The sequence below is a fragment of the Eriocheir sinensis genome, chromosome 69 (genome assembly GCF_024679095.1).
Source record: "Eriocheir sinensis breed Jianghai 21 chromosome 69, ASM2467909v1, whole genome shotgun sequence".
NCBI lineage: Eukaryota > Metazoa > Arthropoda > Malacostraca > Decapoda > Varunidae > Eriocheir > Eriocheir sinensis.
In genome coordinates this window covers 6,371,186-6,398,980 of record NC_066577.1, presented here as the reverse complement: position 1 = coordinate 6,398,980, position 27,795 = coordinate 6,371,186, and the positions used below count along the sequence as shown (strand labels likewise).

Sequence of the window (27,795 nt, the reverse complement as noted above, 5' to 3'; positions counted from 1 at the left end):
GAGAAAGACAAAGAAAGAAAAAAAATGTGAAAGAACGAAAGAAAGAAGAGAAATAAATAAACAATTAGAACGAAAAACGTATAGACAGAAAGAGACAGACAATAAGAGAAAAAGAGAGGGAAAGACGGAAAGCTAGATTCACGCGCAGGTGGGGGCGTGGAGACTCGCTGCTCCAAGGCCGCCACCCTGGAGATCGTTGCAGCCAGCGTCTCCTGCAGCTGGGTGACTGCAGCGAGGATCTGATGGAGGACAGGGGTCGACCCATCGACAGCGGGGGGACTGGCAGCCGGCACAGGGGGGACGGTAGGCTGTGGCTGGGGTGCCGGAGCAGGAGCCTGGCGAGGCACAGGGGTGGCAGTGGGTGAGGCTGGGGCAGCAGGGGCGGACGAGCCCGGCAGGGGCGGAAACTCGGACGCTGAGGGAGCCCCCCGGGCCCAGGCCGAGGACTGAGGGAGAGGAGCAGGGCGGAACACAACCCTAGGGCGGCCTTGCTGAGGGTGGTGGTCAGGCGCCGCGACCCGAGATGGTTTAGGCTTCATCGGGCAGGAGTGGTAGTGGGCGTTATGCTCACCACCACAGTTGCAGCACTTACGGGGGACGGGTGTGCCCGCCTGGATCTTCTGGAGGCACAGAGCTGATTTGTGGGTGCCCGCACAATACCGGCACCGAGGGGCCGATCTGCAGCGCCACTCCTGATGGCCCCACCGGCAACAGTGGCGACAGATGTCGGGCTCCGCCGTGTAGGGCTCCACAGCCTTACGACCCACCCCGAGGAGGTGCACCTCTGTCGGGACGTGGCCAGCCACCGCTCCAAGAAGCTGCGGGCGAGGGGCCGTGCCCGCATACCTGCGCTTTATCCACAGAAAGTTGTCTGGGGTCTCAATGAGGTTGGCATTCATGCAGAGCGGCACATTGTGGATGATGACAGTGTGCTGCCGCTCCGCTGCATTTTCCACCAAAACTACGTCGAGGAACCCCTCAGTGAGGAGCCGCTTGTAGAAGGCGACGTCGTCCCTGACCGTGAGATAAGGTCGGAGCCTACCCTCCTTGAAGAGCGGCTCCAACTCACCGTGCTGCTTCAGGAGAGAAGCAAACCACGTGTATTGCTGGGCTGGTGTCAGCCCGGCCTCGGCGGGGAAGTCTAGGCGGCGGCGGGTGGGTTGGCGCGGGGCCGCGGCTGGGTGCGTGTCCTCCAGGGGCACCTCACCGTCGACCAGGACAGTCTCAGAGCTACCAGACTGCACACCCTCCTGGCAGCTTTAACAGGAGAGGCAGTGGGGGAGAGGCAGCCAGCATTATCCGGCTTGAGCCGCTTGCTAGCGCTGGCCACGTGGTCCTCCGAACAAAGGCGAGGGTCAAGTTCGGCAGAGTCGTCCATCTCTTCAGTCTCCTCAGACCACAGGCGCCGTTCCTCAGGGGCAGGACACTGCCCGGAAGCCGCCGAGTTGGAATGTTCGTTAGCCATGTCCCCTAGACACCGTTTATTCCGTGGAAGGCAGGGCATCCACGGACGGAGCACAGGACAACGCACGTCTACACAGCACGGCCGTGTAGACGAGACGACGGAAAGATTTAGAAAGAGGAAGAAAAATAGAGAGAAAAGGAAAATACATAGATAGAAAGAAAGGACCTCCCCTTCTTAACTCCAGTCGCACCCCCCACCCCCCACCCCTACCCTAAGTACTTATATGGAGACCGCCATTGGGGTGAATCAGTGTTGGTTTCTGGGTGTTTTTTTTTTTTTAATAAAAGTCCATAAATCTAGTTTTTTTTTTAAGCTAATTATTTACACTTTTTTTCTATTCGAAGCGGTATCAGTATTTTTAAATATATTGTGACGAACAGAGTGAGCGCCTGAACGGATATCAGTATATACCTGCTGTGCACTTTTTGGCGAGAATTCCCTCCATTTAATAAGGGCGGGGCTTGTACGATTCTCACAGCCCCAGAGCTGCCGATTGGTTCCGTGGAGACAAAAAAGACTAGGATTTAAGCTGATAATTAGCTAGGCTACCTGAGGGTTAACTTTAGGGGCAGAGGAAGGAAAAGGTTAATTATAGTAAGAAGGAAGAAGTACACACACACACACACACACACACACACACACACACACTCACTCATAACTCAAATTGCCTCTCTAAGATGATGTGTGTGTGTGTGTGTTTACCTAGTTGTATTTACCTAGTTGTATAGTTTTACAGGGCCTGGGCTTACGCTCGTTCTGTTTTGTGGATAAAAGCAGTGTGTGTGTGTGTGTGTGTGTGTGTTTAGAGAGAGAGAGAGAGAGAGAGAGAGAGAGAGAGAGAGAGAGAGAGAGAGAGAGAGAGATCCTATAACCGCTACAGTTGTGAATTACGTTTTCTTTATTTACTACTATATAACCATACTATTAATAATAAATAATAATCTAGTTTTTTTTACGGAATCTTGATGTTTTTAGGCAACCCATCTAGGTTTTTCCGTATCTAGCGGGGTTGCCAGGTCTGTCCTTTTAAGGACAGTCTGTCCTATTTGAGATCCAACTGTCCGCAAGTTTTCATGAAAAAAGGACAACCTTAAAACTGTCCTTCTCTGTCCTATTTCTAAAATCCACGCTGGGTTCATAAATATAAATTTCAGTAAGGATTATTCGGCAATAAATCACATAACAATGTTGTAGGTCCGTGTGCTGACGGGTGCAGCACCGGTCACTACACGTCCAGGACGCGTCACTTTCACACCCGCCGGGCCCCAGGCCGCCAGGCGGGTGTGAAAGTGACGTCAGCAGTACCTGATGGCGACGAGGATAATGAAGTGGACTCCTATGAAGAAATTCTGTCAGTTCAGTATTAAAACAAGTATGTAAAGTATAATTATGTTCATAGCTTTCTTTCCCAAAAATTATACTCCTGCTGCATAACTTGTTAATCATTAACATAGCCTATTATTTTTAATAAAATCTGCTGACTGAAGAGTGAGGGGGTGACTGTTAAAGAAATTTAAAGAAAAAACATATATGTACCGTATTAGTAAACGATCAATAGGCAAAAGGAAATTAATATATATGTTTGTCCTTTTATGTCCTTTTTTCGGGATGAGTCTGTTCATTTTTTAGCTCACACGTCTGGCAACCCTGAGGCTAGTGCCAGGCAACACTCCCGGTGAATCAGTGATCTTCGTCTTGCCCGCTGGCCTGCACAGCGTCCTACGAGAAGCTCTACGGCCGCCACGATGCGCTGGTGTCTGCCGGCGCTCCTTCTGCTGCCCCTGCTGCTGGCCTGGGATACCGCTTCAGTCAGCCGCGTGTGTGGGTGTAAGACTGGACACCGCCCTATCCAACAACCCAACCCTGCTGCCGCTCCTGACCTGCTTTGGGCTACAAGAAATCCCTGGATACACCGCCATCATATCCCTCATCCTACAACGACAACCGCTGGTCCTGACTACTATGACGACCCCGCTGACTGGGAGGTAAGTAAAGGAGGCGTTTCTGGTGAAGAATAAAATGAAAAATAAGGGAGCGCCAGGGTGTTGCACGTTTTTCAAGGTTCATGTGTCACGCTATACTTAAGTTATGGGTACAGAGGCACAGCATCCTCTTCCGCCTGGGGCAATCCGTGCTAACTATCCAGGGACGGGTTGAACTTAATTTTGACTAATGATGGATCCTTGTTTACCGAGCAGCCGTTACTGGTGATGACCATGGAGCTCCGTGATGAGTGTCTTGTACGTGATGGGGAAGGCAGGCCCCGCATGGATGCAAAATGTCTAGCTATGAAGAGGAGCCGCTTGAGACGACCGTACTTATGGTAAAAGACCACACCGCTCCCGAGACGACCAGCCACACCACGTGACCCACGGCATCACGACCACCACATCCAGCCACACCCAAGACCACTAACTGCAGCCACACCCAACACCAATTAAATACCAGCCTCACCACACCCACGACCACCAATACCAGCCACACCACACCTTCACGACCACTAATACCAGCCACACCACACCATCACGACCACCAATACCAACCCCACCCCACCCACGACCACCAATACCAGCCACACCACACCATCACGACCACCAATACCAGCCACACCACACCTTCACGACCACCAATACCAGCCACACCACACCATCACGACCACCAATACCAGCCACACCACACCATCACGACCACTAATACCAGCCACACCACACCCAAGACCACCACTAATACCAGCCACATCACACCTATAACCATCACCAATACCAGCCACACCACACCATCACGACCACCAATACCAGCCACACCACACCATCACGACCACCAATACCAGCCACACCACACCCACGACCACTAATACCAGCCACACCACACCCACGACCACTAATACCAGACACACCACACCTTCACGACCACCAATACCAGCCACACCACACCCACGACCACTAATACCAGCCACACCACACCTTCACGACCACTAACACCAGCCACACCACACCCACGACCACCGTATGTCCTCTGTTGGTTGTGGCAAAGAAAGTGCTTCTTCCAGGGGTTTCAATGTGCAGTTCTAGCTGTGAGTTCACCTGTTGCCCAGTAGTTCCTTGTTGTCGTCGAAGAGGATATGCCACACCAAAGTTCAGCTCTTTATATTCACGTTCCGGAGCAGCGCAGGACGAGTCTTGGAGCGGCGCAGCGAACGGAACTTTCTTTGCTTGTAATTTCAATGTAGTGTTGCAACTTCAGTGACGAGGTAAAGAACTGAAGGCAGGACTATACAGTGAATCCCCTTTATTATTTGCATTGTAAAACTTGTTAGTTGTTTGCTAATTAATGATGTCATGTACTTTATGCATTCATGTGTAGCCACTATAAGTATTGTCCTGTTGACACGCATGTATGGTCCAGGTATATAACAAAAACAATATAGAGAGTTGATAATGTTAACTGATGGATAAATATGATAAAAAGTAATAACAACAACAACAACAACAACATATATATATATATACATATATATATATATATATATATATATATATATATATATATATATATATATATATATATATATATATATATATATATATATATATATATATATATATATATATATATATATATATATATATATATATATATATATATATATATATATATATATATATATATATATATATATATATATATATATATATATATATATATATATATATATATATATATATATATATATATATATATATATATATATATATATATATATATATATATATATATATATATATATATATATATATATATATATATATATATATATATATATATATATATATATATATATATATATATATATATATATATATATATATATATATATATATATATATATATATATATATATATATATATATATATATATATATATATAAATGGGGAGGCTGTGGGTGAATGGATAGCGTGATGGCGCCGCGTTCAGGACGACGCGAGTTCAATTCCCGCCCGGTGCCACCAAGCTGGGATTTTTCCGCCGCCGCCGAGTGGCTTAAAACTACCCACATGCTGTCCAGAAGACCACCTATCAACCCGGACTCTAGATTCTAGGATTAAAGATGAGCTCCGGGAGGGCAGCATGAGCCAATGCAAGATGGCGCCACTATAAACACTCGCCAGCGCCAGAACGGGCTGGGCCGACCATCAGGACCCACCGGGAAGAAGCCTTGGGCCGACCATCAGGATCCACTGAAGAAGCCTACCAATAGGCCACGACAAAAAAAAAAAAAAAAATATATATATATATATATATATATATATATATATATATATATATATATATATATATATATATATATTTTGCCATGATGAAGATGCCCTATAGACCAGCTTGTAGCCAGCCCTGGGAGGTGTATAAATATTAGCTCTATAGATTGTCGGACCAGATATGGTCCAGGGACACGAGAGAGAGAGAGAGAGAGAGAGAGAGAGATTGAAACTTTTATTCACAAGCAAACACACACAGTGTGTTTGCTTGTGTTGAGTGTTGTTGTTGTTGTTGGTTTGTCCTCCCAGGGGAGGGCACGGGCCGGCGGGCCCGTCAGAGGATGTCTTCAGTTTTCAGAGAGAGAGAGAGAGAGAGAGAGAGATTGATTAATTGAAAATTTCATTCACAAGCAAACACACACAGAGAGAGAGAGAGAGAGAGAGAGAGAGAGAGAGAGAGAGAGAGAGAGAGAGAGAGAGAGAGAGAGAGAGAGAGAGAGATTGATTGATTGAAAATTTCATTCACAAGCAAACACACACAGAGAGAGAGAGAGAGAGAGAGAGAGAGAGAGAGAGAGAGAGAGAGAGAGAGAGAGAGAGAGAGAGAGAGAGAGAGAGAGAGAGAGAGAGAGAGAGAGAGAGAGAGAGAGATTGATTGAAACTTTCATTCAAAAGCAATCACACACACAGAGAGAGAGAGATTGATTGAGAGATTTCATTCAGAGAGCAAACACACAGAGAGAGAGATTGATTGAAATTTCATTCAGAAGCAAACACACAGAGAGAGAGAGAGAGAGATTGATTGATTGAAACTTTTATTCACAAGCAAACACACAGAGAGAGAGAGAGAGAGAGAGAGAGAGAGAGAGAGAGAGAGAGAGAGAGAGAGAGAGAGAGAGAGAGAGAGAGAGAGAGAGAGAGAGAGAGAGAGAGAGAGAGAGAGAGAGAGAGAGATTGATTGATTGAAAATTTCATTCACAAGCAAACACACAGAGAGAGAGAGAGAGAGAGAGAGAGAGAGAGAGAGAGAGAGAGAGAGAGAGAGAGAGAGAGAGAGAGAGAGAGAGAGAGAGAGAGATTGATTGATTGAAACTTTCATTCACAAGCAAACACACAGAGAGAGAGAGAGAGAGAGAGAGAGAGAGAGAGATTGATTGATTGAAACTTTCATTCACAAGCAAACACACACAGAGAGAGAGAGAGAGAGAGAGAGAGAGAGAGATTGATTGAAACTTTCATTCACAAGCAAAAACACAGAGAGATAGAGAGAGAGAGAGAGAGAGAGAGAGAGAGAGAGAGATTGATTGATTGAAACTTTCATTCACAAGCAAACACACAGAGAGAGAGAGAGAGAGAGAGAGAGAGAGAGAGAGAGAGAGAGAGAGAGAGAGAGAGAGAGAGAGAGAGAGAGAGATCAAAAGAAGTAATTAAGAAAACAAGATAAAAAAAGATAAATGAAGAAGAAGAAGAAGAAGAAGAAGAGGAAAAAAGAGAAGAATTAAATCCAAAGAAAATGAAGAAGAAGAAGAAGAAAAAACAAGAAGAAAAACAAAAAGAATTAAGGAAAAAGAAGAAGAAGAAGAAGAAAGGAAGGAGAAGAAGAATTAAATCATAAGAAAAAAGAAGAAGGCAAAAGAAAAATAAGAAGAAGAGGGCTAAAGAAGAAGAAGAGGAGGAGGAGGAAGAAGAAGAAGAGGAAGAGGAGGAGGCAGGGAGGAGGAGCACAAGGCGTTTCCACATTCTCCACCAAAATCCACCATAATTCCACTTCCTTCCTGCATTGGCTCCTCCACAGCATCCACCTAGCATCTCCTGACCTTCAACATCTGCCTTGTGACCTTAGTTGACCTTGGTGAGTCACGGCTCGGGGTAGTGATAGGTCGGGAAGGGCAGAACAGCAACGGTCATGTGTGTTTAATTACCTAATCAACCGCCTTTTACAGCATGTTTTGACCTTTAACAGCTGCCTGGTGACCTTAGTTGACCTTGGTGATAAGTGGCTCGGGGTAGCAGTGCCAGGGTGGGAAGGTCAGGGATGGCCACGTGTTTACATTGTTTTCTTCTGTTACCAAATCAACCGCCTTTTACAGCATGTTTTGACCTTTAACAGCTGCCTTTATTGTGGTGATGAGTGGCCCGGGAGGTGGCTGTGACAGGAGTGTGGGAGGAAGGGATAGGATGACAATTTTACATTGTTTTCTTCTGTTACCAAATCAACCGCCTTTTACAGCATGTTTTGACCTTTAACAGCTGCCTGGTGACCTGGGCTGACCTTGGTGGGTAGTGGTGCCAGGGTGGGAAGGTCAGGGATGGCCACGTGTTTTACATTGTTTTCTTCTGTTACCAAATCAACCGCCTTTTACAGCATGTTTTGACCTTTAATATCTGCCTGGTGACTGCCAGGGTGGGAAGGTCAGGGATGGCCACGTGTTTACATTGTTTTCTTCTGTTACCTAATCAACCGCCTTTTACAGCATGTTTTGACCTTTAACAGCTGCCTGGTGACCTGGGCTGACCTTGGTGGGTAGCAGTGACAGGGTGGGAAGGTCAGCAATGGCCACGTGTTTACATTGTTTTCTTCTGTTACCAAATCTACAGCCTATTTTGACCTTTAACAGCTGCCTGGTGACCTTAGTTGACCTTGGTGATAAGTGGCTCGGGGTAGCCTTTTACAGCCTGTTTTGACCTTTAACAGCTGCCTGGTGACCTGGGCTGACCTTGGTGGGTAGCAGCTTCACGCTGACTGCCCGGGCCGGGATTCGAACCCAGGCCTGCGGAGTAGTAGCCAGGCACGCTGACCACTAGACCACAGAGGGGTATAATATTGAGGAGAGGGTCTACAGCCTCCTCCGGCGAAGTCAATACATGGATTCCTCTTTGGTCCCTAAATGCAGTGCAGTAACAAGTGACTTCCGGAAAATAGAAGGGGGTCGAGGGGGGCCAAGACCCATGTATGAAGTATTTTGTGTCATGCAACACTCTGCTGTATTGCTTTTCTGGTGCAAATGGAAGGGGGGTCAAGGAGGGCGAAGCTCCCCTGTTAGGTTGGTTGCGTTAAGTTAGGTTAGGTTAGTTTAAATTTATTTGGCACGCAGTGTGGGGTGACGGAAATTTATTTATTATTTTTTTTTTTTACAACAAAGGAGACAGCTCAAGGGCACCAAAACAGTAAACAATAATAAAAAAAAAGCCCGCTACTCACTGCTCACGAAAAGAATCCAAAGAGGTGGCCGAAAGAGAGGTCAATTTCGGGAGGAGAGGACACGGCAGCGGCGGTCCAGTCGGTGTTGCAAGAAATACCTCCTAGCAGAAATAAGTCGCTCTGCTGTTCAATATGCATGCAGACTGGGGGAATACAAAGCAGGAAGAACATTAATCTGCCTAGTCTTGTTCTAGTTTGACCACATGATCTTGGTGAGAGGTGAGTGAAATATAGAAACAGTAAGCAAGTTGAACCTCTCTGCCAGATATTTTGCGCCAGCGGCAGATGCACAACAGACACTGAAAAGTCAATCAGTTAGTGACTTCCAGAAATAAATACTTCAAAATAAACAGCATCATATTTTGTCCAGAAATAAGGAGGCAGCATCTCAAAATCAATAGGCTACCCTCTCGTCAATAATCCCCAAGGAAAGATCTGATAAATGTTTGATGGAACAAGGTATACAGTCGCCCCTCAAATAGTACAGTTTTCAATAGTTCGGTTTCGGTTTTATACGGATTGTCATGAAAGATCTTTTAGGATTTTTAAATTTTCTGCTCATTGGGATATTTAAAAATCCTAAAAAATCTCCTTAGAAAATTCACATAAAACCAAAACCGTACTATTGGAAACAGTAATATTTGAGGGATGACTGTATTTCCACATTGTCACCCGTGGGACGCTCTTGGACGATACTATTTTTTTCTGGTAGTTTTCATAAGAACATAAGAACATAGGGAGACTGAAAGAGGCCTGGTTCATTGTTCACTTGCCCGCCACCAGCCATGGATGGTTGACGCACCTCACCATGTACATAACAGTATACATGAGCAGTGTGGCTTTCAACCAGTGTTTTCAGTTATCTTTTCATTTAGCCTATTTATCCCATGTGCAAATACTTGTTACTTGACTTGTATGCACGGTACTTAAAGCAGTGATTGAAAATTTATGCAGCTTACTCCATATAATTTAATAACATTTCCTTTATTGACAATGCTAAATTTTCAGTGTCCGAATAATGGAAAGAATTATTGCTTATACGGAAACATTATCACCTCTATGTTGTCATTATACAAACAAAGTATTTTTGTTATATTTATTATTTTAGAAGCAAGCTAGAAAAAACTAGTAAGTTAGTCAATGTCCTTAGGGAAGAGGCTTATCTTGCACCATGGTGTTTGTTATGATGTTTGCGTTGTAGCAGCCTACTCATGTCACTGAAGGACAATTGTTTGTCATACAAGAGGCCTTGAGGGTTCTCTGTGTACACAAACATTCAAATATATCACCGAAAATATGAAGTTGATCTTCACGCAATCACACAGTGCGCTGGTGCCACATCCACAATCACGAGTGGACAGACGGAATGAAACGGACTCTAACACCTCGTCTCTTCATGCCAGGAAGCGGTGGTGGCCGTGCTGCTTGGGCTCAGCGCCAGGAGACAGCACGCAGCTGTGTCACCACCGGTGCTGAAGTGAGGGTCTGGGGCGGGTGCTGTCCTCAGCGCTCACTGCTGAAGGAAACCATGAGTGACCAGGTTGAGGAGGTAGACCCCTTGGAAATGGTAATCGCAACAACTTCGCTCTTAGAACCTGATGAACCTGATGAAGCTGTTGAAGCTGATGAAGCTGATGAAGCTGATGAAGCTGATGAAGCAAGCCACGAGTGTCATGAGTGCGGCAAACGGTTCACCAAAAAGAGTAACCTCAACAAACACATCCGCAGACACACTGAGGAGAAGAACCATGAGTGTGAAGTTTGTGGCAAGAAATTCACCATGAAGGAGACACTCAACAGACATGCCGCCATACACTCCGGGGAGAAGAGTCATGTGTGCGAGGTGTGCGGCAGGAGGTTCACGGAAAGGGCCACCCTCAACAAGCACTTCCTCATACACACCGGGGAGAAGAATCACGAGTGTCACTTCTGCGGCAGAAGGTTTAGACTGAAGAACTTGCTTAACAGACACATGCTCAGACACACCACGGAAAGAATAAATAGTTTTGAGTGTGAAGTTTGCGGGAAGGGATTTTCGCAGAGGAGCACGCTGAACAAACACACTCTTATCCACGGGGAAAAGACCCATGAGTGTGATGTTTGTGGGAAGAAATTCACGGAGAAGGGCACACTTAAAACACACGTCCGCACACACACTGGGGAGAAGAATCATGAGTGTGGGATTTGCGGGAAGCGATTCATAAGGCACAGCGCTCTCACAGGTCACATGCAGAAGCACACCAGCGAGAAAAACCATGAGTGTGAAATATGCGGCAAAACATTCATGCTCAAAGGTTACCTGAACTCACACATCAAACGTCACACTAGGGAAGGGAAATTCGAGTGTGATGTGTGCGGAAAAATCTTCACCGAGAAACGCCTCCTCAAAAACCACTCGATTACACACACCGGCGAAAAAAAACATGAATGTGAAGTTTGTGGGAAGCGGTTCTCTGAGAAACGCTCCCTCACGAAACATAGCCTCCTGCACGTTAGTAAGGATGATCATAAGTGTGAAGTGTGTGGGGAGGGATTTGCCGAGAAGATCGCTTTGGACGAACACACCCTGGAACACAATGATGAGGAGGAGGACTTGACGCCGCGTGAGAGGAAGGAGGAACGCGCCAGTGAGAGACGTCCCAAGATATGCGTTAAAAGTCTTGCCAGGAAAAAATCAACTCAAGGGGAACATCCGCTGTGATTAACCCGTAAAGGCCGAAGATACCCTCCGCGTCTACCCCCCCACAGCCGCATTGATCGTCTTTAAATCAACTCTTGCAGAATGACCTGGAAGCAATTTTAGCTGTCAGTATACATTTAAATACATCAGCATGTGAAATATTTTTGCTTAGCTCCTCCTGGGTGCTTCAGAATAATCGCCAGTAGTTAGAGATTGTGGTGGTGCGTGCAACCCTCCGAGCTGGGCTGGACTGCTGAGGTGCCAGACTCGGTCTGTTGTGCGCCCAGGGCCTTCTCCCGGTCTATTTTGGGCCTGTTGGTTTGTTTTTGGACCCTCTGTGATAGTGGGGCAGTCACTGTGTGATTTTTTATAATAAATATTTACACAGTCTATGGGACACTGAGGTAGGGTGTGTGGGGGAGGTGGTGATGGTCTGGGGCGACAGTGTAGACATAGGCCTACTTCTCAAGCCAAATTAGCAGCGTTACCAATGTTAGCGCAGTTTTGATACGCGCGTAAAGTAGCTGTCCCATAAGGGGTCTATCGGCCTTCGGCGACGCGGCCCTATATGGGGCTTATCGGCCTTCACGGGTTAAAATTGCATCTATGGTCATGAATAACTTGTATATTGTATATATTAGCACCTTTGTCATCATACGAAAATTTCAAGCTGATCAGATGAAATGAAAAATAAAGAAAAATATTTTTTGTTGTTTTTATGAAAATTTTGAATGAATTTTTCTCAGCCATTTTTTTACTGAGTTTCCTGTGACACGAACATCTGATAATTCATTGTTATTCTTTAAATTTGTCAAGATGTTTTTTTGAAAACTTTTTGTTGGTCAGTAAAAAAAAAAATTGTAATTTTTGAAATTTATTTTGGAAAAGTTTTCCATATATGGAAACTGCCATTTTTCAAAAAAATATCTTGTCAAATTTTAGTACGATACATGTTCTTATATGTCCTAAAGTTTCTTGAAAATCTTGCAGACAATAAAAGCAAAAAATCAGTTTGTTCATTTTGAAGTAGTTTTGAGAAAAACACAATTAAAGCTTTGCTAAAGTTCTTGGGCCCAGTGTAGCTACTGTGTGTTGTCAATGACACTTTCATGTCAATTTTATGGGGTCAGTAATCACACATCAGTGAGTGCATTAAAGGACCAGGCACCTTGCCCAGCCTTACAAAGGTATTAATCGCTCAAAGGCGAGGGTGCCAAGCACATTCCACGTCGGTGCAGTGCATCACTCATTCCAAAGTGGTGGATGCATTTGTGTTATCATCGGTAGGTTTTAAGTTCCTTCCATTGTTATGAATAGCAAAGGTTTAGTGATGTGAAGATTAAAGTTAAAGTTGATCTTCATGCAATCACGAGCTAACATTGTGCAGGTGCCACATCCACGATCACGAGTGGACAGACGGGATGAAACAGACTATAACACCTCATCTCTTCATGCCAGGAAGTGGTGGTGGCCGCGCTGCGAGGGGCTCAGCGCCAGGAGACAGCACTCAGCTGTGTCACCGTAGCCACCACCGGCACCAGTGCTGAAGTGAGGGTCTGGGGCGGGTGCTGTGCCCAGCACTCGCTGCATCCTCGCTGCCACTGACTTGAGGACTCCTTGGTGCATCCCGCACCTGGCCTGCTGGCTTGGTCCCTGAGTGTGCTGTGCTCAGCACCACTGACTTAAGGACTCCTTGGTGCATCCTGCGCCTGGCCTGCTGGCTTGGTCCCTGAGTGTGCTGTGCTCAGCACCACTGACTTGAGGACTCCTTGGTGCATCCCGCGCCTGGCCTGCTGGCTTGGTCCCTGAGTGTGGTGTCGGGGAACCTTGCCGCCCGCTGCAGCTTCCCTGAGGTTCCTGCAAGACCTGCCGCCTCCTCACATCAGGAGCAGTGTTGCAGTGGAGGCTGCAGGGCCGGGCAGCAGCCTGAGTGGCTGGTGTTGTCTACATAGCTGTCCCTTGTAAGGAGTAGTCCCTGGTTTGTTTACAAACAAAAGGCAGACCACTATATTCACAGATCCGTGAAGGCATCTGGTCGCATGTGCCTGGCTGTCCCCCCAGTGTTTTCCAGCATGGGAGAACATGTTGTTTTATTCTCTGTTTTGCAAGTAAAGTGAAGGGCCATTAAACAGCCTTCGTGCAGTGATTCAGAGCTAAATTTACAGGAAATAGCATCTTGTTAATTTCAAAACAAAACTGTCTTCTTGTGATAACTGTTGAAGGCAGATTGCATTCTTTTATATGGGTGGTTAGGGTCCACCTCCTGCCAGCAGGATATTTCTCAACATAACTGAATGCCTGATATACCATAAGCTCAAAACTGCCACACAAGGGAAAGTTTTGCTTAACATTCCGCTTGTTTCACGACGAAACCATCAGACTTCTCCTTTGGCTGCTGGTAAGGCTTGCTGGATATTGACCATTCAACAAAAAATACTGCAAAGGCACTATTTCATCTATAAATTTGACCAGTCTATCCGGTAAATCAAGTCACATTATCAGGGGACACCTGCGTACAGCTTTGCTTATCAAGATGTCTTTGTTTATATACATCCGCAGCTGAGCATGTGCAGTTTGTATGAGGACAGCTCCATAAGAGAGGACAGTTACGTACACAACACCAGGAGCAGACAGCCACCGGTGTGAGGATCAGGGGTGATCAGGAGAAACACCACCACAATCTCCACAACCTCCAGCCATAAGGGAAAGGGAACGCTTGTGTGTGAGAAGATTGGAGACTGAGAGCAAGTTCACCAGACACAGCCTTGCACTCACTGCTGAAGGAAACCATGAGTGACCAGAGTGTGGAAATAGACCCCATGGCAATGGTAGTCGCAACAACTGCTCTCTTAGAACCTGATGAAGCAGGTCATGAGTGTTATGAGTGCGGCAAACGGTTCTCCAAAAAGAGTAACCTCACCAAACACACCCTTACACACACTGGTGAGAAGAACTTCGAGTGTGGAGTTTGTGGGAAGAAATTTGCCATGAAGGACACACTTAATAGACATGCCGTCACGCACTCCGGGGAGAAAAATCATATATGCGAGGTGTGCGGCAAGAGATTCACAGAAAAAGCCACCCTCATCAACCACTTCCTCATACACACCGGGGAGAAGAATCACGAGTGTCACTTCTGCGGCAAAAGGTTTAGACTGAAGAACTTGCTCAACAGACACATGCTGAGACACACCGCGGAAAGTAGTTTTGAGTGTGAGGTTTGCGGGAAGGGATTTTCCGAGAGGAGCACGCTGAACAAACACTCTCTTATCCATGGGGAGAAGACCCATGAGTGTGACGTTTGCGGGAAGAAGTTCACGGAGAAGGGCACACTTAAAACACACGTCCGCACACACACTGGGGAGAAGAATCATGGGTGTGGGATTTGCGGGAAGCGGTTCACACAGCGCGGCACTCTCCGAGCACACGTCCTGAAGCACACCGGCGAAAAAAACCACGAGTGTGAAATATGCGGCAAAACATTCGCACTAAAAGCGTTCCTCAACACACACATCAAGCGACACACTAAGGAAAGGAAGTTCGAGTGTGAACTGTGCGGAAAAATCTTCACCGAGAAACGCATCCTCAAAAACCACGCGCTTACGCACACCGGTGAAAAAAAACATGAATGTGAAGTTTGTGGGAAGCGGTTCACTCAGAAAGGAACCCTCAAGAAACACAGCCTCCTGCACGCTAGTAAGGATGATCATAAGTGTGAAGTGTGTGGGGAGGGATTTGCCGAGAAGGGCGCCCTGGACGAGCACACCCTGGAACACAATGATGAGGAGGAGGACTTGACGCCGCGTGAGAGGAAGAAGAAGCGCGCCAGTGAGAGACGTCCCAAGATATGCGTTAAAAGTCTTGCCAGGAAAAAATCAACTTAAGGGGAACGTCCGCCGTGGACTAAAATTGCATCTGTGGTCATTAATAATATGTATGTTGTATACATTAGTACCTTTGTCATCATATGAAAATTTCAAGCTGATCAGATGAAATGAAAAATTAAGAAAATTATTTTTCGTTGTTTTTATGAAAATTTTGAATGAATTTTTCTCAGCCATTTTTTTACTGAGTTTCCTGTGACGCGCACATCTGATAATTCATTGTTATTCTTTCAATTTGTCAAGATGTTTTATTGTAAACTTTTTGTCAGTCAGTAAAAAAAATAATTTTTGAAATCTATTCTGGAAAAGTTTTCCATATTTGGAAACTATGCCATTTTTCAAAAAAATATCTTGTCAAATTTTAGTACGATATATAATCTTGTATGTCCTAAAGTTTCTTGAAAATCATGCGGACGATAAAAGCAAAAAATAAGTTTGTTCATTTTGAAGTAGTTTTGAGAAAAACAATTAAAGCTTTGCTAAAGTTCTTGGGCCCAGTGTAGCTACTGTGTTGTCAATGCCACTTTCATGTCAATTTTATGGGATCAGTAATCACACATCAGTGAGTGCATTAACCCTTTCCTTGCGCGCGGGACGGGACGTGACTATCCCCTCAGGCGCATTCAGGCAGCCCAATTGGGGGTCTCTTTTAACCTCTGTATCTCAAACACTATTCATCACAGCTAAAAACCAAAAACACCAATGGAAAGAGGAGGTCCAGATCTATAGGAGTTGGTTATGTATGCCTCTCCTGCGAATGTACATGCACGTTCAGGGAGTGTTGAATGTTAACACTTACGTCGGTACGTGTGGGATGATCAGCCATATTGAGGGAACTGTGGACATCTCTCCTTCAGATTCTGGCAAGGGGGTATTACCAACTGCAATATTTACAACTATTTGGTCAAAGAATCCATCAGGTGACAGGTGAAGGGCTGGTATGATTTTCCACCAAATTTAGTGAAGAACACACTCAATTGGCAATACTGTGTTGTGAGAATTAATGTTGGAACACTCCCATACGCGGGAAATTTGGGTGCGGGTGGAGCTCACAGCAAGCATTTAGCACCACCACCAAATACGCCTAACACTCACTGCGAACGTTTAGCAATGAAAGGGTTAAACTACCAGGCACCTTGTCCAGCCTTACAAAGGTATTAATCGCTCAAAGGCAAGGGTGCCAAGCACATTCCACGTCGGTGCAGTGCGTCACTCATTCCAAAGTGGTGTATGTATTTATGTTATCATCGGTAGGTTATAAGTTCCTTCCAGTGTTATGAATAGCAAAGGTGTAGTGATATGAAGATTAAAGGTCATGTAACACTCATTCCTGTGGCTTTTACTGGCATTAACCTTGCTCCCAGGTCATTCTCTGCCCCTGTGGTGGGTAGTGGAGTGTTTCCCATGTGGTATTGGTGTGCTGGATATCCCTTCACTGGTAGCCTGGTAACACACACTCCCAGGTCTTTCTCTGCCTCTGTGGTGGGTAGTGGAGTGTTTCCCATGTGGTATTGGTGTGCTGGATATCCCTTCACTGGTAGCCTGGTAACATACACTCCCAGGTCTTTCTCTGCCTCTGTGGTGGGTAGTGGAGTGTTTCCCAAGTGGTATTGGCATGCTGGATATCCCTTCACTGGTAGCCTGGTAACATACACTCCCAGGTCTTTCTCTGCCTCTGTGGTGGATAGTGGAGTGTTTCCCATGTGGTATTGGTGTGCTGGATATCCCTTCACTGGTAGCCTGGTAACATACACTCCCAGGTCTTTCTCTGCCTCTGTGGTGGATAGTGGAGTGTTTCCCATGTGGTATTGGTGTGCTGGATATCCCTTCACTGGTAACATACACTCCCAGGTCTTTCTCTGCCTCTGTGGTGGGTAGTGGAGTGTTTCCCATGTGGTATTGGTGTGCTGGATATCCCTTCACTGGTAGCCTGGTAACATACAATCCCAGGTCTTTCTCTGCCCCTGTGGTGGGTAGTGGAGTGTTTCCCATGTGGTATTGGTGTGCTGGATATCCCTTCACTGGTAGCCTGGTAACATACACTCCCAGGTCTTTCTCTGCCTCTGTGGTGGATAGTGGAGTGTTTCCCATGTGGTATTGGTGTGCTGGATATCCCTTCACTGGTAGCCTGGTAACATACACTCCCAGGTCTTTCTCTGCCCCTGTGGTGGTGAGTGGAGTGTTTCCCATGTTGTATTGGTGTGCTGGATATCCCTTCACTGGTAGCCTGGTAACATACGCTCCCAGGTCTTTCTCTGCCTCTGTGGTGGATAGTGGAGTGTTTCCCATGTGGTATTGGTGTGCTGGATATCCCTTCACTGGTAGCCTGGTAACATACGCTCCCAGGTCTTTCTCTGCCCCTGTGGTGGATAGTGGAGTGTTTCCCATGTGGTATTGGTGTGCTGGATATCCCTTCACTGGTAGCCTGGTAACATACACTCCCAGGTCTTTCTCTGCCTCTGTGGTGGGTAGTGGAGTGTTTCCCATGTCGTATTGGCATGCTGGATATCCCTTCACTGGTAGCCTGGTAACATACACTCCCAGGTCTTTCTCTGCCCCTGTGGTGGGTAGTGGAGTGTTTCCCATGTGGTATTGGCATGCTGGATATCCCTTCACTGGTAGCCTGGTAACATACACTCCCAGGTCTTTCTCTGCCTCTGTGGTGGATAGTGGAGTGTTTCCCATGTGGTATTGGTGTGCTGGATATCCCTTCACTGGTAGCCTGGTAATATACACTCCCAGGTCATTCTCTGCCTCTGTGGTGGGTAGTGGAGTGTTTCCCATGTGGTATTGGTGTGCTGGATATCCCTTCACTGGGAGCCTGGTAACATACACTCCCAGGTCCTTCTCTGCCCCTGTGGTGGGTAGTGGAGTGTTTCCCATGTGGTATTGTTGTGCTGGATATCCCTTCACTGGTAGCCTGATAACATACACTCCCAGGTCTTTCTCTGCCTCTGTGGTGGATAGTGGAGTGTTTCCCATGTGGTATTGGTGTGCTGGATATCCCTTCACTGGTAGCCTGGTAACATACACTCCCAGGTCTTTCTCTGCTTCTGTGGTGGATAGTGGAGTGTTTCCCATGTGGTATTGGTGTGCTGGATATCCCTTCACTGGTAGCCTGGTAACATACACTCCCAGGTCTTTCTCTGCCTCTGTGGTGGATAGTGGAGTGTTTCCCATGTGGTATTGGTGTGCTGGATATCCCTTCACTGGTAGCCTGGTAACATACACTCCCAGGTCTTTCTCTGCCTCTGTGGTGGGTAGTGGAGTGTTTCCCATGTGGTATTGGTGTGCTGGATATCCCTTCACTGGTAGCTTGGTAACATACGCTCCCAGGTCTTTCTCTGCCTCTCTGGTGGATAGTGGAATGTTTCCCATGTGGTATTGGTGTGCTGGATATCCCTTCACTGGTAGCCTGGTAACATACACTCCCAGGTCTTTCTCTGCCTCTGTGGTGGATAGTGGAGTGTTTCCCATGTGGTATTGGTGTGCTGGATATCCCTTCACTGGTAGCCTGGTAACATACACTCCCAGGTCTTTCTCTGCCTCTGTGGTGGATAGTGGAGTGTTTCCCATGTGGTATTGGTGTGCTGGACATCCCTTCACTGGTAGCCTGGTAACATACACTCCCAGGTCTTTCTCTGCCTCTGTGGTGGATAGTGGAGTGTTTCCCATGAGGTATTGGTGTGCTGGATATCCCTTCACTGGTAGCCTGGTAACATACACTCCCAGGTCTTTCTCTGCCTCTGTGGTGGATAGTGGAGTGTTTCCCATGTGGTATTGGTGTGCTGGATATCCCTTCACTGGTAGCCTGGTAACATACACTCCCAGGTCTTTCTCTGCCTCTGTGGTGGATAGTGGAGTGTTTCCCATGAGGTATTGGTGTGCTGGATATCCCTTCACTGGTAGCCTGGTAACATACACTCCCAGGTCTTTCTCTGGCCAAATTTTTGCCATGATGTAAAACCCCATAAATAGATGATGCGTAAATTGATAACAAATGCGTTGATGTATATTATGAAATGGTTTGCGTGAGTGATGATTTTTTCTCATTTTTCTGGCTTAGAGGGAAGGACCTTTAAAAAACACGATCCTTGCTGCTACCGGGTTAAGAATCATGATCCCCGCAGCTACTGGGTTAACCTTGTTATTTCTACCCCTGCAGCCTGAGGTCGAGCCACAACACCCAGAAAGTCCAGATTCAGAAAGTGGGCGACCAGTTGATTAGCCCTGCCCTAGCCTATCCTTCCCTTGCCCTGCCCTACGTGGCTGAGGGAAGTCCGGAAACGGTAAGTAAGATTATCAATGAGTGTTTCCCGTGTGGTATTGGTGTGCTGGATATCCCTTCACTGGTAGCCTGGTAACATACACTCCCAGGTCTTTCTCTGCCTCTGTGGTGGATAGTGGAGTGTTTCCCATGTGGTATTGGTGTGCTGGATATCCCTTCACTGGTAGCCTGGTAACATACACTCCCAGGTCTTTCTCTGCCTCTGTGGTGAATAGTGGAGTGTTTCCCATGTGGTATTGGTGTGCTGGATATCCCTTCACTGGTAGCCTGGTAACATACACTCCCAGGTCATTCTCTGCCTCTGTGGTGAATAGTGGGGTGTTTCCCATGTGGTATTGGTGTGCTGGATATCCCTTCACTTGTATTGCATTTTAATACAAGCAGCGTCTTAATGGCATTGGCTTCATTTCTTTACCATGAACACAATCCACTGTTAACACAAGACTGCACTCTTCACAACTCTGAATTCCTTGTGACTGGACTAATACACAGCTGTCAATTAGGTTGTGGTGGTTTTTGGGCCCCTCTCTGCTCACCCAGTGGTTAGCACACTCGCCTCACAACAGAGAGAGCCCGGGTTCGATTCCCGGGCGGAGTGGAAAAATTTGTGTGGCTTTTCCGATACCCAACGCCCCTGTCCACCCCCTAGCAGTGAATGGGTACCAGGTATTAATCAGGGGTTGTGTCCCATCTCCTGGGGTCTGTTCCCTTCTATAATTCCTTCCCCTTCTGTCTCTCTCCGGCATATGACCATGGATGTTGCGCCGACTAAACGAAACTTTCCAACTTTTTCCTGTCTCCTGGGGTCTGTTCCCTTCTCCTATAATTCCTTCCCCTTCTGTCTCTCTCCGGCATATGACCACAGATGTTGCACCCACTAAACAAAACTTTCCAACTTTTTCCTGTCTCCTGGGGTCTGTTCCCTTCTCCTATAATTCCTTCCCCTTCTGTCTCCCTCCGGCATATGACCACGGATGTTGCGCCGACTAAACGAAACTTTCCAACTTTTTCCTGTCTCCTGGGGTCTGTTCCCTTCTCCTATAATTCCTTCCCCCGTCTGTCTCTCTCCGGCATAATCATCCAAAACTTTCCCGATGTTTCTTGGCAATAGTTAGGTGTCAGAAACCAGCCCTGAGTATGATGTCTGGCAACAGGGGTGGAGAAGTGTCTTAATACACTCCATACATGTAGTGAAAAGCAAGGTCATGGAGCAGTCACCCTTCTTAGCCACCAGTTGTAAGCAGCATACTTCTAGCTTAGAGGAAGGAAAGGTTGGCGGGCAGAGATGCAGGGGTGTGTCCAGGCGGGAGGCAGTGCTGAGGCCGAGGGTTTAGGGCCATACTCTTAAGCATCTCTGCACCCAAGAACACGTAATCTACTAGGCTTTCGTGGGAGTTTAGGGCATTTCCAGGGGTAGTTTTATGACCCTGGTGGTAGTCTGAGCCTTCTTCTGTACCGTGAACCTAAAAGAACACTCATTAGAACACGTAATTTACTAGTCTTTCGTGGGAGTTTAGGGCATTTCCAGGGGTAGTTTTATGACCCTGGTGGTAGTCTGAGCCTTCTTCTGTACCGTGAACCTAAAAGAACACTCATTAGAACACGTAATTTACTAGTCTTTCGAGGGAGTGTTAGGCATTTCCAGGGGTAGTTTTATGACCCTGGTGGTAGTCTGAGCCTTCTTCTGTACCGTGAACCTAAAAGAACACTCATTAGAACACGTAATTTACTAGTCTTTCGTGGGAGTTTAGGGCATTTCCAGGGGTAGTTTTATGACCCTGGTGGTAGTCTGAGCCTTCTTCTGTACCGTGAACCTAAAAGAACACTCATTAGAACACGTAATTTACTAGTCTTTCGAGGGAGTTTAGGGCATTTCCAGGGGTAGTTTCATGACCCTGGTGGTAGTCTGAGCCTTCTTCTGTACCGTGAACCTAAAAGAACACTCATTAGAACACGTAATTTACTAGTCTTTCGAGGGAGTTTAGGGCATTTCCAGGGGTAGTTTTATGACCCTGGTGGTAGTCTGAGCCTTCTTCTGTACCGTGAACCTTAAAGAACACTCATTAGAACTCGATTAACCTCCCTTTTGGAAACAGTTGGTGTATGGGGAGGGAGCATCTGATAATACCAACCTTAGGCAGAGAAAGAAATACATGACTAGTCTGTTCCATTCTGTCTGTCCACCAACACAGCGGGAATTTTGATGGATGTCACCTGCGTATTTCTCGTTCATGAATGTGTGAAAATCAACAGTTGTGATAGACATTCAAGCTTATTTTTCAGTAATTTTGATGGATGTGTCAGCTGTGTATTTCTCGTTCATGAATGTGTGAAAATCAACAGTTGTGATAGACATTCAAGCTTATTTTTCAGTAATTTTGATGGATGTGTCAGCTGTGTATTTCTCGTTCATGAATGTGTGAAAATCAACGGTTGTGATAGACATATTCAAGCTTATTTGTTTATATATATACAAAAGAAAGACTTGGTCGTTTGCATGGATAACCTTACACACAAGCACAGGAAAGGACTAGCTTGTCACATCATGCCCCAGCCATCCTTGGGTATTCAGATTCATTGATTGATGGCTCATTTCATGTGTATTTAAAGACATTGGCTCTGCAAGTGTAAATAAAGGATATCTTAATAATCTATTGCATGTAAATAACACTTAGTAATTGAGATAATATGAAATGATAGATAATAACTTGAATGCAATGGTTAGGCTACCCGTGCTATTTACAGGCAACACATCAAATTTCCTTATGTAGACACTTGCAGAGCCAGACATCACTTGTGTACCTGAATGACATGAAATATGGGTATATGATCATTTGAGTGTGATCAGACTATGTATACTGTTGTACATACAAGTGGTTCCTTCGTGTGGTTGTGTGGTAGATTAGCGATGCAAATTGGCACGTTTGCGGTTCCTACCAGAGGCCTTGAGGGTTCTCTGTGTACACAAACATTCAAATATATCACCAAAAATATGAAGTTGATCTTCACGCAATCACGAGCTAACAATGCGCTGGTGCCACATCCACGATCACGAGTGGACAGACGGAATGAAACGGACTCTAACACCTCGTCTCTTCATGCCAGGAAGCGGTGGTGGCCGTGCTGCTTGGGCTCAGCGCCAGGAGACAGCACGCAGCTGTGTCACCACCGGTGCTGAAGTGAGGGTCTGGGGCGGGTGCTGTCCTCAGCGCTCACTGCTGAAGGAAACCATGAGTGACCAGGTTGAGGAGGTAGACCCCTTGGAAATGGTAATCGCAACGACTTCGCTCTTAGAACCTGATGAACCTGATGAACCTGATGAAGCTGATGAAGCTGATGAAGCTGATGAAGCTGATGAAGCAAGCCACGAGTGTCATGAGTGTGGCAAACGGTTCACCAAAAAGAGTAACCTCAACAAACACATCCGCAGACACACTGAGGAGAAGAACCATGAGTGTGAAGTTTGTGGCAAGAAATTCACCATGAAGGAGACACTCAACAGACATGCCGCCATACACTCCGGGGAGAAGAGTCATGTGTGCGAGGTGTGCGGCAGGAGGTTCACGGAAAGGGCCACCCTCAACAAGCACTTCCTCATACACACCGGGGAGAAGAACCACGAGTGTCACTTCTGCGGCAGAAGGTTTAGACTGAAGAACTTGCTCAACAGACACATGCTCAAACACACCGCGGAAGGTGGTTTTGAGTGTGAGGTTTGCGGGAAGGGATATTCCCAGAAGAGCACGCTGAACAGACACGCTCTTACCCACGGGGAAAAGACCCAAGAGTGTGACGTTTGCGGGAAGAAGTTCACGGATAAGGCCGCCCTCACTACACACGTCCGCACACACACTGGGGAGAAGAATCATGAGTGTGAGATTTGTGGGAAGCGATTCACACAGCGCGGCACTCTCCGAGGTCACATGCAGAAGCACACTGGCGAGAAAAACCATGAGTGTGAAATATGCGGGAAAACATTCATGCTCAAAGGCTATCTGAACTCACACCTCAAACGTCACACTAGGGAAGGGAAAGTCGAGTGTGAAGTGTGCGGAAAAATCTTCACCGGGAGAAACGTCCTCAAAATCCACGTACTTACACACGCCGGGGAGAAGAACCACAAGTGTGAAATATGCGGGAAAACGTTCATGCTCAAAGGCTATCTCAGCACACACATGAAAGGTCACACTAGGGAAGGGAAATTCGATTGTGAACTATGCGGAAAAATCTTCACACAGAAACGCCTCCTCCAAAAACACACACGAAGACACACCAGCAAGAAAAAACATGAATGTGAAGTTTGCGGGAAACGGTTCTCTCAGAAACGCTCCCTCACGAAACATAGCCTCCTGCATGTTAGTAATGATGACTTTAAGTGTGAAGTGTGTGGGGAGGGATTTGCCGAGAAGATCGCTTTAGACGAACACATCCTGGAACACAATGAGGAGGAGGAGGAGGAGGAGGAGGACTTGACACCGTGTGAGACCAAGCCGACACCCACCAAGGAGAAGCATCCTAAGATCAGCGTTAAAAGTCTTGCCAGGAAAAAATCAACTCAACCCAGTATCTGCGACGGGCCAAATTTCTCCCATGATATAAACCTCCCAAAAATAGATGATGCATAAACTGATCACAAATGCATTGATATATATTATGAAATGGTTTGTGTGTGTGAGGATTTTTTCTCATTTTTCTTGCTTAGAGGGACCTTTAACCCGGTAGCAGCGACGGGCCAAATTTGTACCATGATATAGACCTCCCAAAAAATAGATGATGCATAAACTGATCACAAATGCATTGATATATATTATGAAATGGTATGTGTGTGTGATGATTTTTTCTCATTTTTCTTGCTTAGAGGGACCATTAACCTGGTAGCAGCGACAGGCCAAATTTGTACCATGATATAGACCTCCAAAAAATAGATGATGCATAATCTGATCACAAATGCATTGATATATATTATGAAATGGTATGTGTGAGGGGTGATTTTTTCTCATTTTTCTTGCTTAGAGGGACCTTTAACCTGGTAGCAGCGACGGGCCAAATTTGTACCATGATATAGACCTCCAAAAAATAGATGATACATAATCTGATCACAAATGCATTGATATATATTATGAAATGGTTTGTGTGAAGGGGTGATTTTTTCTCATTTTTCCTGCTTAGAGGGACCATTAAGAAACATGGTCCCCGTAGCTACCACCGGGTTAAAGTGCACAGTTATGACCCCGGTTGTTCATGTAGCACTTAAATATCTATTATGGATTTTACTGGCATTTACCTAGCTGTAGTATGCATGGCCTAAGCTGCCTTCACGCTGCCCTGTCTCCATATCCATAACTGTCCAGGCTTCCCTTAACCCCTTCACTACGGCCGGGTCAAAACAGCGCCCCGTACCGTATCCGGGATCGCCATGCACGCCAAATTTCAAATGTCGCTATTGAATATAATAAGTTTTCAGTCATAAACTGAACACAATCATCATGTATTATATATGAAAACATGCAGAATTAAATGATGTACATAAAGAAACTCACTACGGCCGGGTCAAAACAGCGCCCCATACCGTATCCGGGATCACCGCGCGCGCCAAATTTCAAATGTTGCTGTTGAATATAATAAGTTTTCAGCCATAAACTCAACACAATCATCATGTATTATATATGAAAACATGCAGAATTAAATGGTGTACATAAAGAAACTCACTACGGCTGGGTCAAAACAGCGCCCCGTTCCGTATCCGGGATCACCGCGCGCGCCAAATTTCAAATGTTGCTATTGAATATAACAAGTTTTCAGCCATAAACTCAACACAATCATCATGTATTATATATGAAAACATGCAGAATTAAATGGTGTACATAAAGAAACTCACGGGTCAAACAGCGCCCGTTCGTATCCGGGATCATAAATTTCAAATGTTGCTATTGAATATAACAAGTTTTCAGCCATAAACTCTACATAATCATCATGTATTATATATGTTAACATGCAGAATTAAATGGTGTACATAAAGAAACTCGCTACGGCCGGGTCAAAACAGCGCCCCGCACCGTATCCGGGATCGCCGTGCACGCCAAATTTCAAATGTCGCTATTGAATATAACAAGTTTTCAGCCATAAACTCAACATAATCACCACGTATTATATATGAAAACATGCAGAATTAAATGATGTACATAAAGAAACTCACTACAAAAAACAGCCCGCCGGGGATCACTAAATTTCAAATGTTGCTATTGAATATAACAAGTTTTCAGCCATAAACTCAACACAATCATCATGTATTATATATGAAAACATGCAGAATTAAATGGTGTACATAAAGAAACTCACTACGGCTGGGCCAAAACAGCGCCCCGCACCGTATCCGGGATCGCCGTGCACACCAAATTTCAAATGTCGCTATTGAATATAACAAGTTTTCAGCCATAAACTCAACATAATCACCACGTATTATATATGAAAACATGCAGAATTAAATGGTGCACATAAAGAAACATAAATTAATTGATAATTTTGAGATGTAAGCATAAATATAGAGATAAAATAACTTGTATATTGGCTAAAGTGTGCCAGGATGCAGTATGCGCGTCCTCGGATATGGTACAGGGCATGCAAGGACGCAATATACGCTTCCTCGTGTTGAAGGGTTAACCCATCCTCTGTGATTGGCACGGATTTCGCCTTCACTGGTAGCCTGGTAACACACACTCCCAGGTCTTTCTCTGCCTCTGTGGTGGATAGTGGAGTGTTTCCCATGTGGTATTGGTGTGCTGGATATCCCTTCACTGGTAGCCTGGTAACATGCACTCCCAGGTCTTTCACTGCCTCCATGGTGGATAGTGGAGTGTTTCCCATGTGGTATTGGTGTGCTGGATATCCCTTCACTGGTAGCCTGGTAACACACACTCCCAGGTCTTTCACTGCCTCTGTGGTGGATAGTGGAGTGTTTCCCATGTGGTATTGGTGTGCTGGATATCCCTTCACTGGTAGCCTGGTAACATGCACTCCCAGGTCTTTCACTGCCTCCGTGGTGGATAGTGCAGTGTTTCCCATGTGGTATTGGTGTGCTGGATATCCCTTCACTGGTAGCCTGGTAACATGCACTCCCAGGTCTTACTGCCTCCATGGTGGATAGTGCAGTGTTTCCCATGTGGTATTGGTGTGCTGGATATCCCTTCACTGGTAGCCTGGTAACATACACTCCCAGGTCTTTCTCTGCCTCTGTGGTGGATAGTGGAGTGTTTCCCATGTGGTATTGGTGTGCTGGATATCCCTTCACTGGTAGCCTGGTAACAAACACACAGGTCTTTCTCTGCCTCTGTGGTGGATAGTGGAGTGTTTCCCATGTGGTATTGGTGTGCTGGATATCCCTTCACTGGTAGCCTGGTAACATACACTCCCAGGTCTTTCACTGCCTCTGTGGTGGATAGTGGAGTGTTTCCCATGTGGTATTGGTGTGCTGGATATCCCTTCACTGGTAGCCTGGTAACATGCACTCCCAGGTCTTTCACTGCCTCTGTGGTGGATAGTGGAGTGTTTCCCATGTGGTATTGGTGTGCTGGATATCCCTTCACTGGTAGCCTGGTAACATACACTCCCAGGTCTTTCACTGCCTCTGTGGTGGATAGTGGAGTGTTTCCCATGTGGTATTGGTGTGCTGGATATCCCTTCACTGGTAGCCTGGTAACATACACGCCCAGGTCCATGGTGGATAGTGGAGTGCTTCCCATGTGGTATTGGTGTGCTGGATATCCCTTCACTGGTAGCCTGGTTGATGACTACCTAGCTGCCTGCTCTACCTTCAACAATCTATAGCCAGGCTTGGATGAATATGCAGTTTTTGCCCCTATATTGCAACCTATGTATGTAATAGTTTTATGATTTCCTGTACTGTATCTACATTGTACTGCCTGGGGGAAGGGACGGCATGCTCCGACCCTTCTCCTTTGTTGTGAAAAATAAACTTGTCAATCAATCTTAAGAAAATTAACCAGTTGTTCCGATCATCAC

The 27,795-nt window shown here is 45.9% G+C and overlaps 5 protein-coding genes and 1 long non-coding RNA gene across 50 annotated transcripts in view; 5 read left to right on the top strand and 1 right to left on the bottom strand.

The window, feature by feature from the left end:
- The first annotated feature begins 2,695 nt into the window (after positions 1 to 2,695).
- On the top strand, positions 2,696 to 4,957 carry LOC126988520 (uncharacterized). Its single transcript, XR_007742168.1, has 3 exons — positions 2,696 to 2,837; positions 3,095 to 3,450; positions 3,664 to 4,957. It is a non-coding gene; the product is annotated as an uncharacterized LOC126988520 (long non-coding RNA).
- Positions 4,958 to 7,692: 2,735 nt separating this feature from the next.
- Positions 7,693 to 16,815, top strand: LOC126988517 (zinc finger protein OZF-like). Of its 2 annotated transcripts, none has more exons than XM_050846719.1 (2): positions 7,693 to 7,711; positions 13,063 to 16,815. In XM_050846719.1, exon 2 carries the CDS (start codon positions 14,394 to 14,396, stop codon positions 15,486 to 15,488), a length of 1,095 nt encoding a protein of 364 aa, XP_050702676.1. In that variant the 5' UTR covers positions 7,693 to 7,711; positions 13,063 to 14,393; the 3' UTR covers positions 15,489 to 16,815. The 2 variants fall into 2 exon arrangements, with proteins under 2 accessions (XP_050702676.1, XP_050702675.1); XM_050846718.1 differs by lacking the exon at positions 7,693 to 7,711 and adding an exon at positions 8,348 to 8,366.
- On the top strand, positions 10,321 to 13,056 carry LOC126988335 (zinc finger protein 723-like). The gene has a single exon (XM_050846392.1). The coding sequence runs from the start codon at positions 10,321 to 10,323 to the stop codon at positions 11,623 to 11,625; it is 1,305 nt and encodes a 434-aa protein (XP_050702349.1). The 3' UTR covers positions 11,626 to 13,056.
- LOC126988512 (uncharacterized) lies at positions 16,788 to 27,761 on the top strand. 44 transcript variants are annotated; one of them, XR_007742117.1, is made up of 12 exons: positions 16,788 to 17,050; positions 17,150 to 17,248; positions 17,340 to 17,636; positions 17,736 to 17,933; positions 18,132 to 18,230; positions 18,429 to 18,824; positions 18,924 to 19,022; positions 19,122 to 19,418; positions 19,866 to 20,063; positions 26,500 to 26,697; positions 26,797 to 26,992; positions 27,486 to 27,761. XR_007742117.1 is itself a non-coding variant. In XM_050846701.1 (6 exons), exons 1-6 carry the CDS (start codon positions 18,964 to 18,966, stop codon positions 27,598 to 27,600), a joined length of 1,164 nt encoding a protein of 387 aa, XP_050702658.1. In that variant the 5' UTR covers positions 18,937 to 18,963; the 3' UTR covers positions 27,601 to 27,761. The 44 variants fall into 44 exon arrangements, 10 of the variants coding, with proteins under 10 accessions (XP_050702666.1, XP_050702667.1, XP_050702664.1 ...); XR_007742122.1 differs by lacking the exons at positions 16,788 to 17,050; positions 17,340 to 17,636; positions 17,736 to 17,933; ... (1 more) ...; positions 26,797 to 26,992; positions 27,486 to 27,761 and adding an exon at positions 27,090 to 27,478 and having other exon boundaries at positions 17,060 to 17,248; positions 18,627 to 18,824; positions 26,500 to 26,796; XR_007742118.1 differs by lacking the exons at positions 16,788 to 17,050; positions 17,340 to 17,636; positions 17,736 to 17,933; ... (1 more) ...; positions 26,797 to 26,992; positions 27,486 to 27,761 and adding an exon at positions 27,090 to 27,478 and having other exon boundaries at positions 17,060 to 17,248; positions 26,500 to 26,796.
- LOC126988515 (gastrula zinc finger protein XlCGF57.1-like) lies at positions 19,445 to 24,532 on the top strand. Its single transcript, XM_050846715.1, has 2 exons — positions 19,445 to 19,777; positions 22,882 to 24,532. Exon 2 carries the CDS (start codon positions 23,007 to 23,009, stop codon positions 24,399 to 24,401), a length of 1,395 nt encoding a protein of 464 aa, XP_050702672.1. The 5' UTR covers positions 19,445 to 19,777; positions 22,882 to 23,006; the 3' UTR covers positions 24,402 to 24,532.
- The window catches only part of LOC126988334 (uncharacterized), a 3,106-nt gene continuing 2,942 nt past the window's right edge, over positions 27,632 to 27,795 (bottom strand). Inside the window, exon 3 of the mRNA XM_050846391.1 lies at positions 27,632 to 27,643. Coding sequence (XP_050702348.1) covers positions 27,632 to 27,643 — 12 coding nt within the window. The remainder of the gene's footprint in view (positions 27,644 to 27,795) is intronic.

What these genes read in the sequence shown, in the direction of transcription:
- LOC126988335 (XM_050846392.1), top strand. Translation starts at nt 10,321, where the DNA reads ATGCCAGGAAGCGGTGGTGGCCGTGCTGCTTGGGCTCAGCGCCAGGAG.
- LOC126988517 (XM_050846719.1), top strand. Translation starts at nt 14,394, where the DNA reads ATGAGTGACCAGAGTGTGGAAATAGACCCCATGGCAATGGTAGTCGCA.
- LOC126988512 (XM_050846709.1), top strand. Translation starts at nt 18,469, where the DNA reads ATGTGGTATTGGTGTGCTGGATATCCCTTCACTGGTAGCCTGGTAACA. An exon ending in CTGGTAACATACACTCCCAG is followed by an intron (nt 18,726 to 19,865) that starts GTCTTTCTCTGC and finishes ATACACTCCCAG; the next exon opens with GTCTTTCTCTGCCTCTGTGG. An exon ending in CTGGTAACATGCACTCCCAG is followed by an intron (nt 26,797 to 27,089) that starts GTCTTTCACTGC and finishes ACAAACACACAG; the next exon opens with GTCTTTCTCTGCCTCTGTGG.
- LOC126988515 (XM_050846715.1), top strand. Translation starts at nt 23,007, where the DNA reads ATGAGTGACCAGGTTGAGGAGGTAGACCCCTTGGAAATGGTAATCGCA.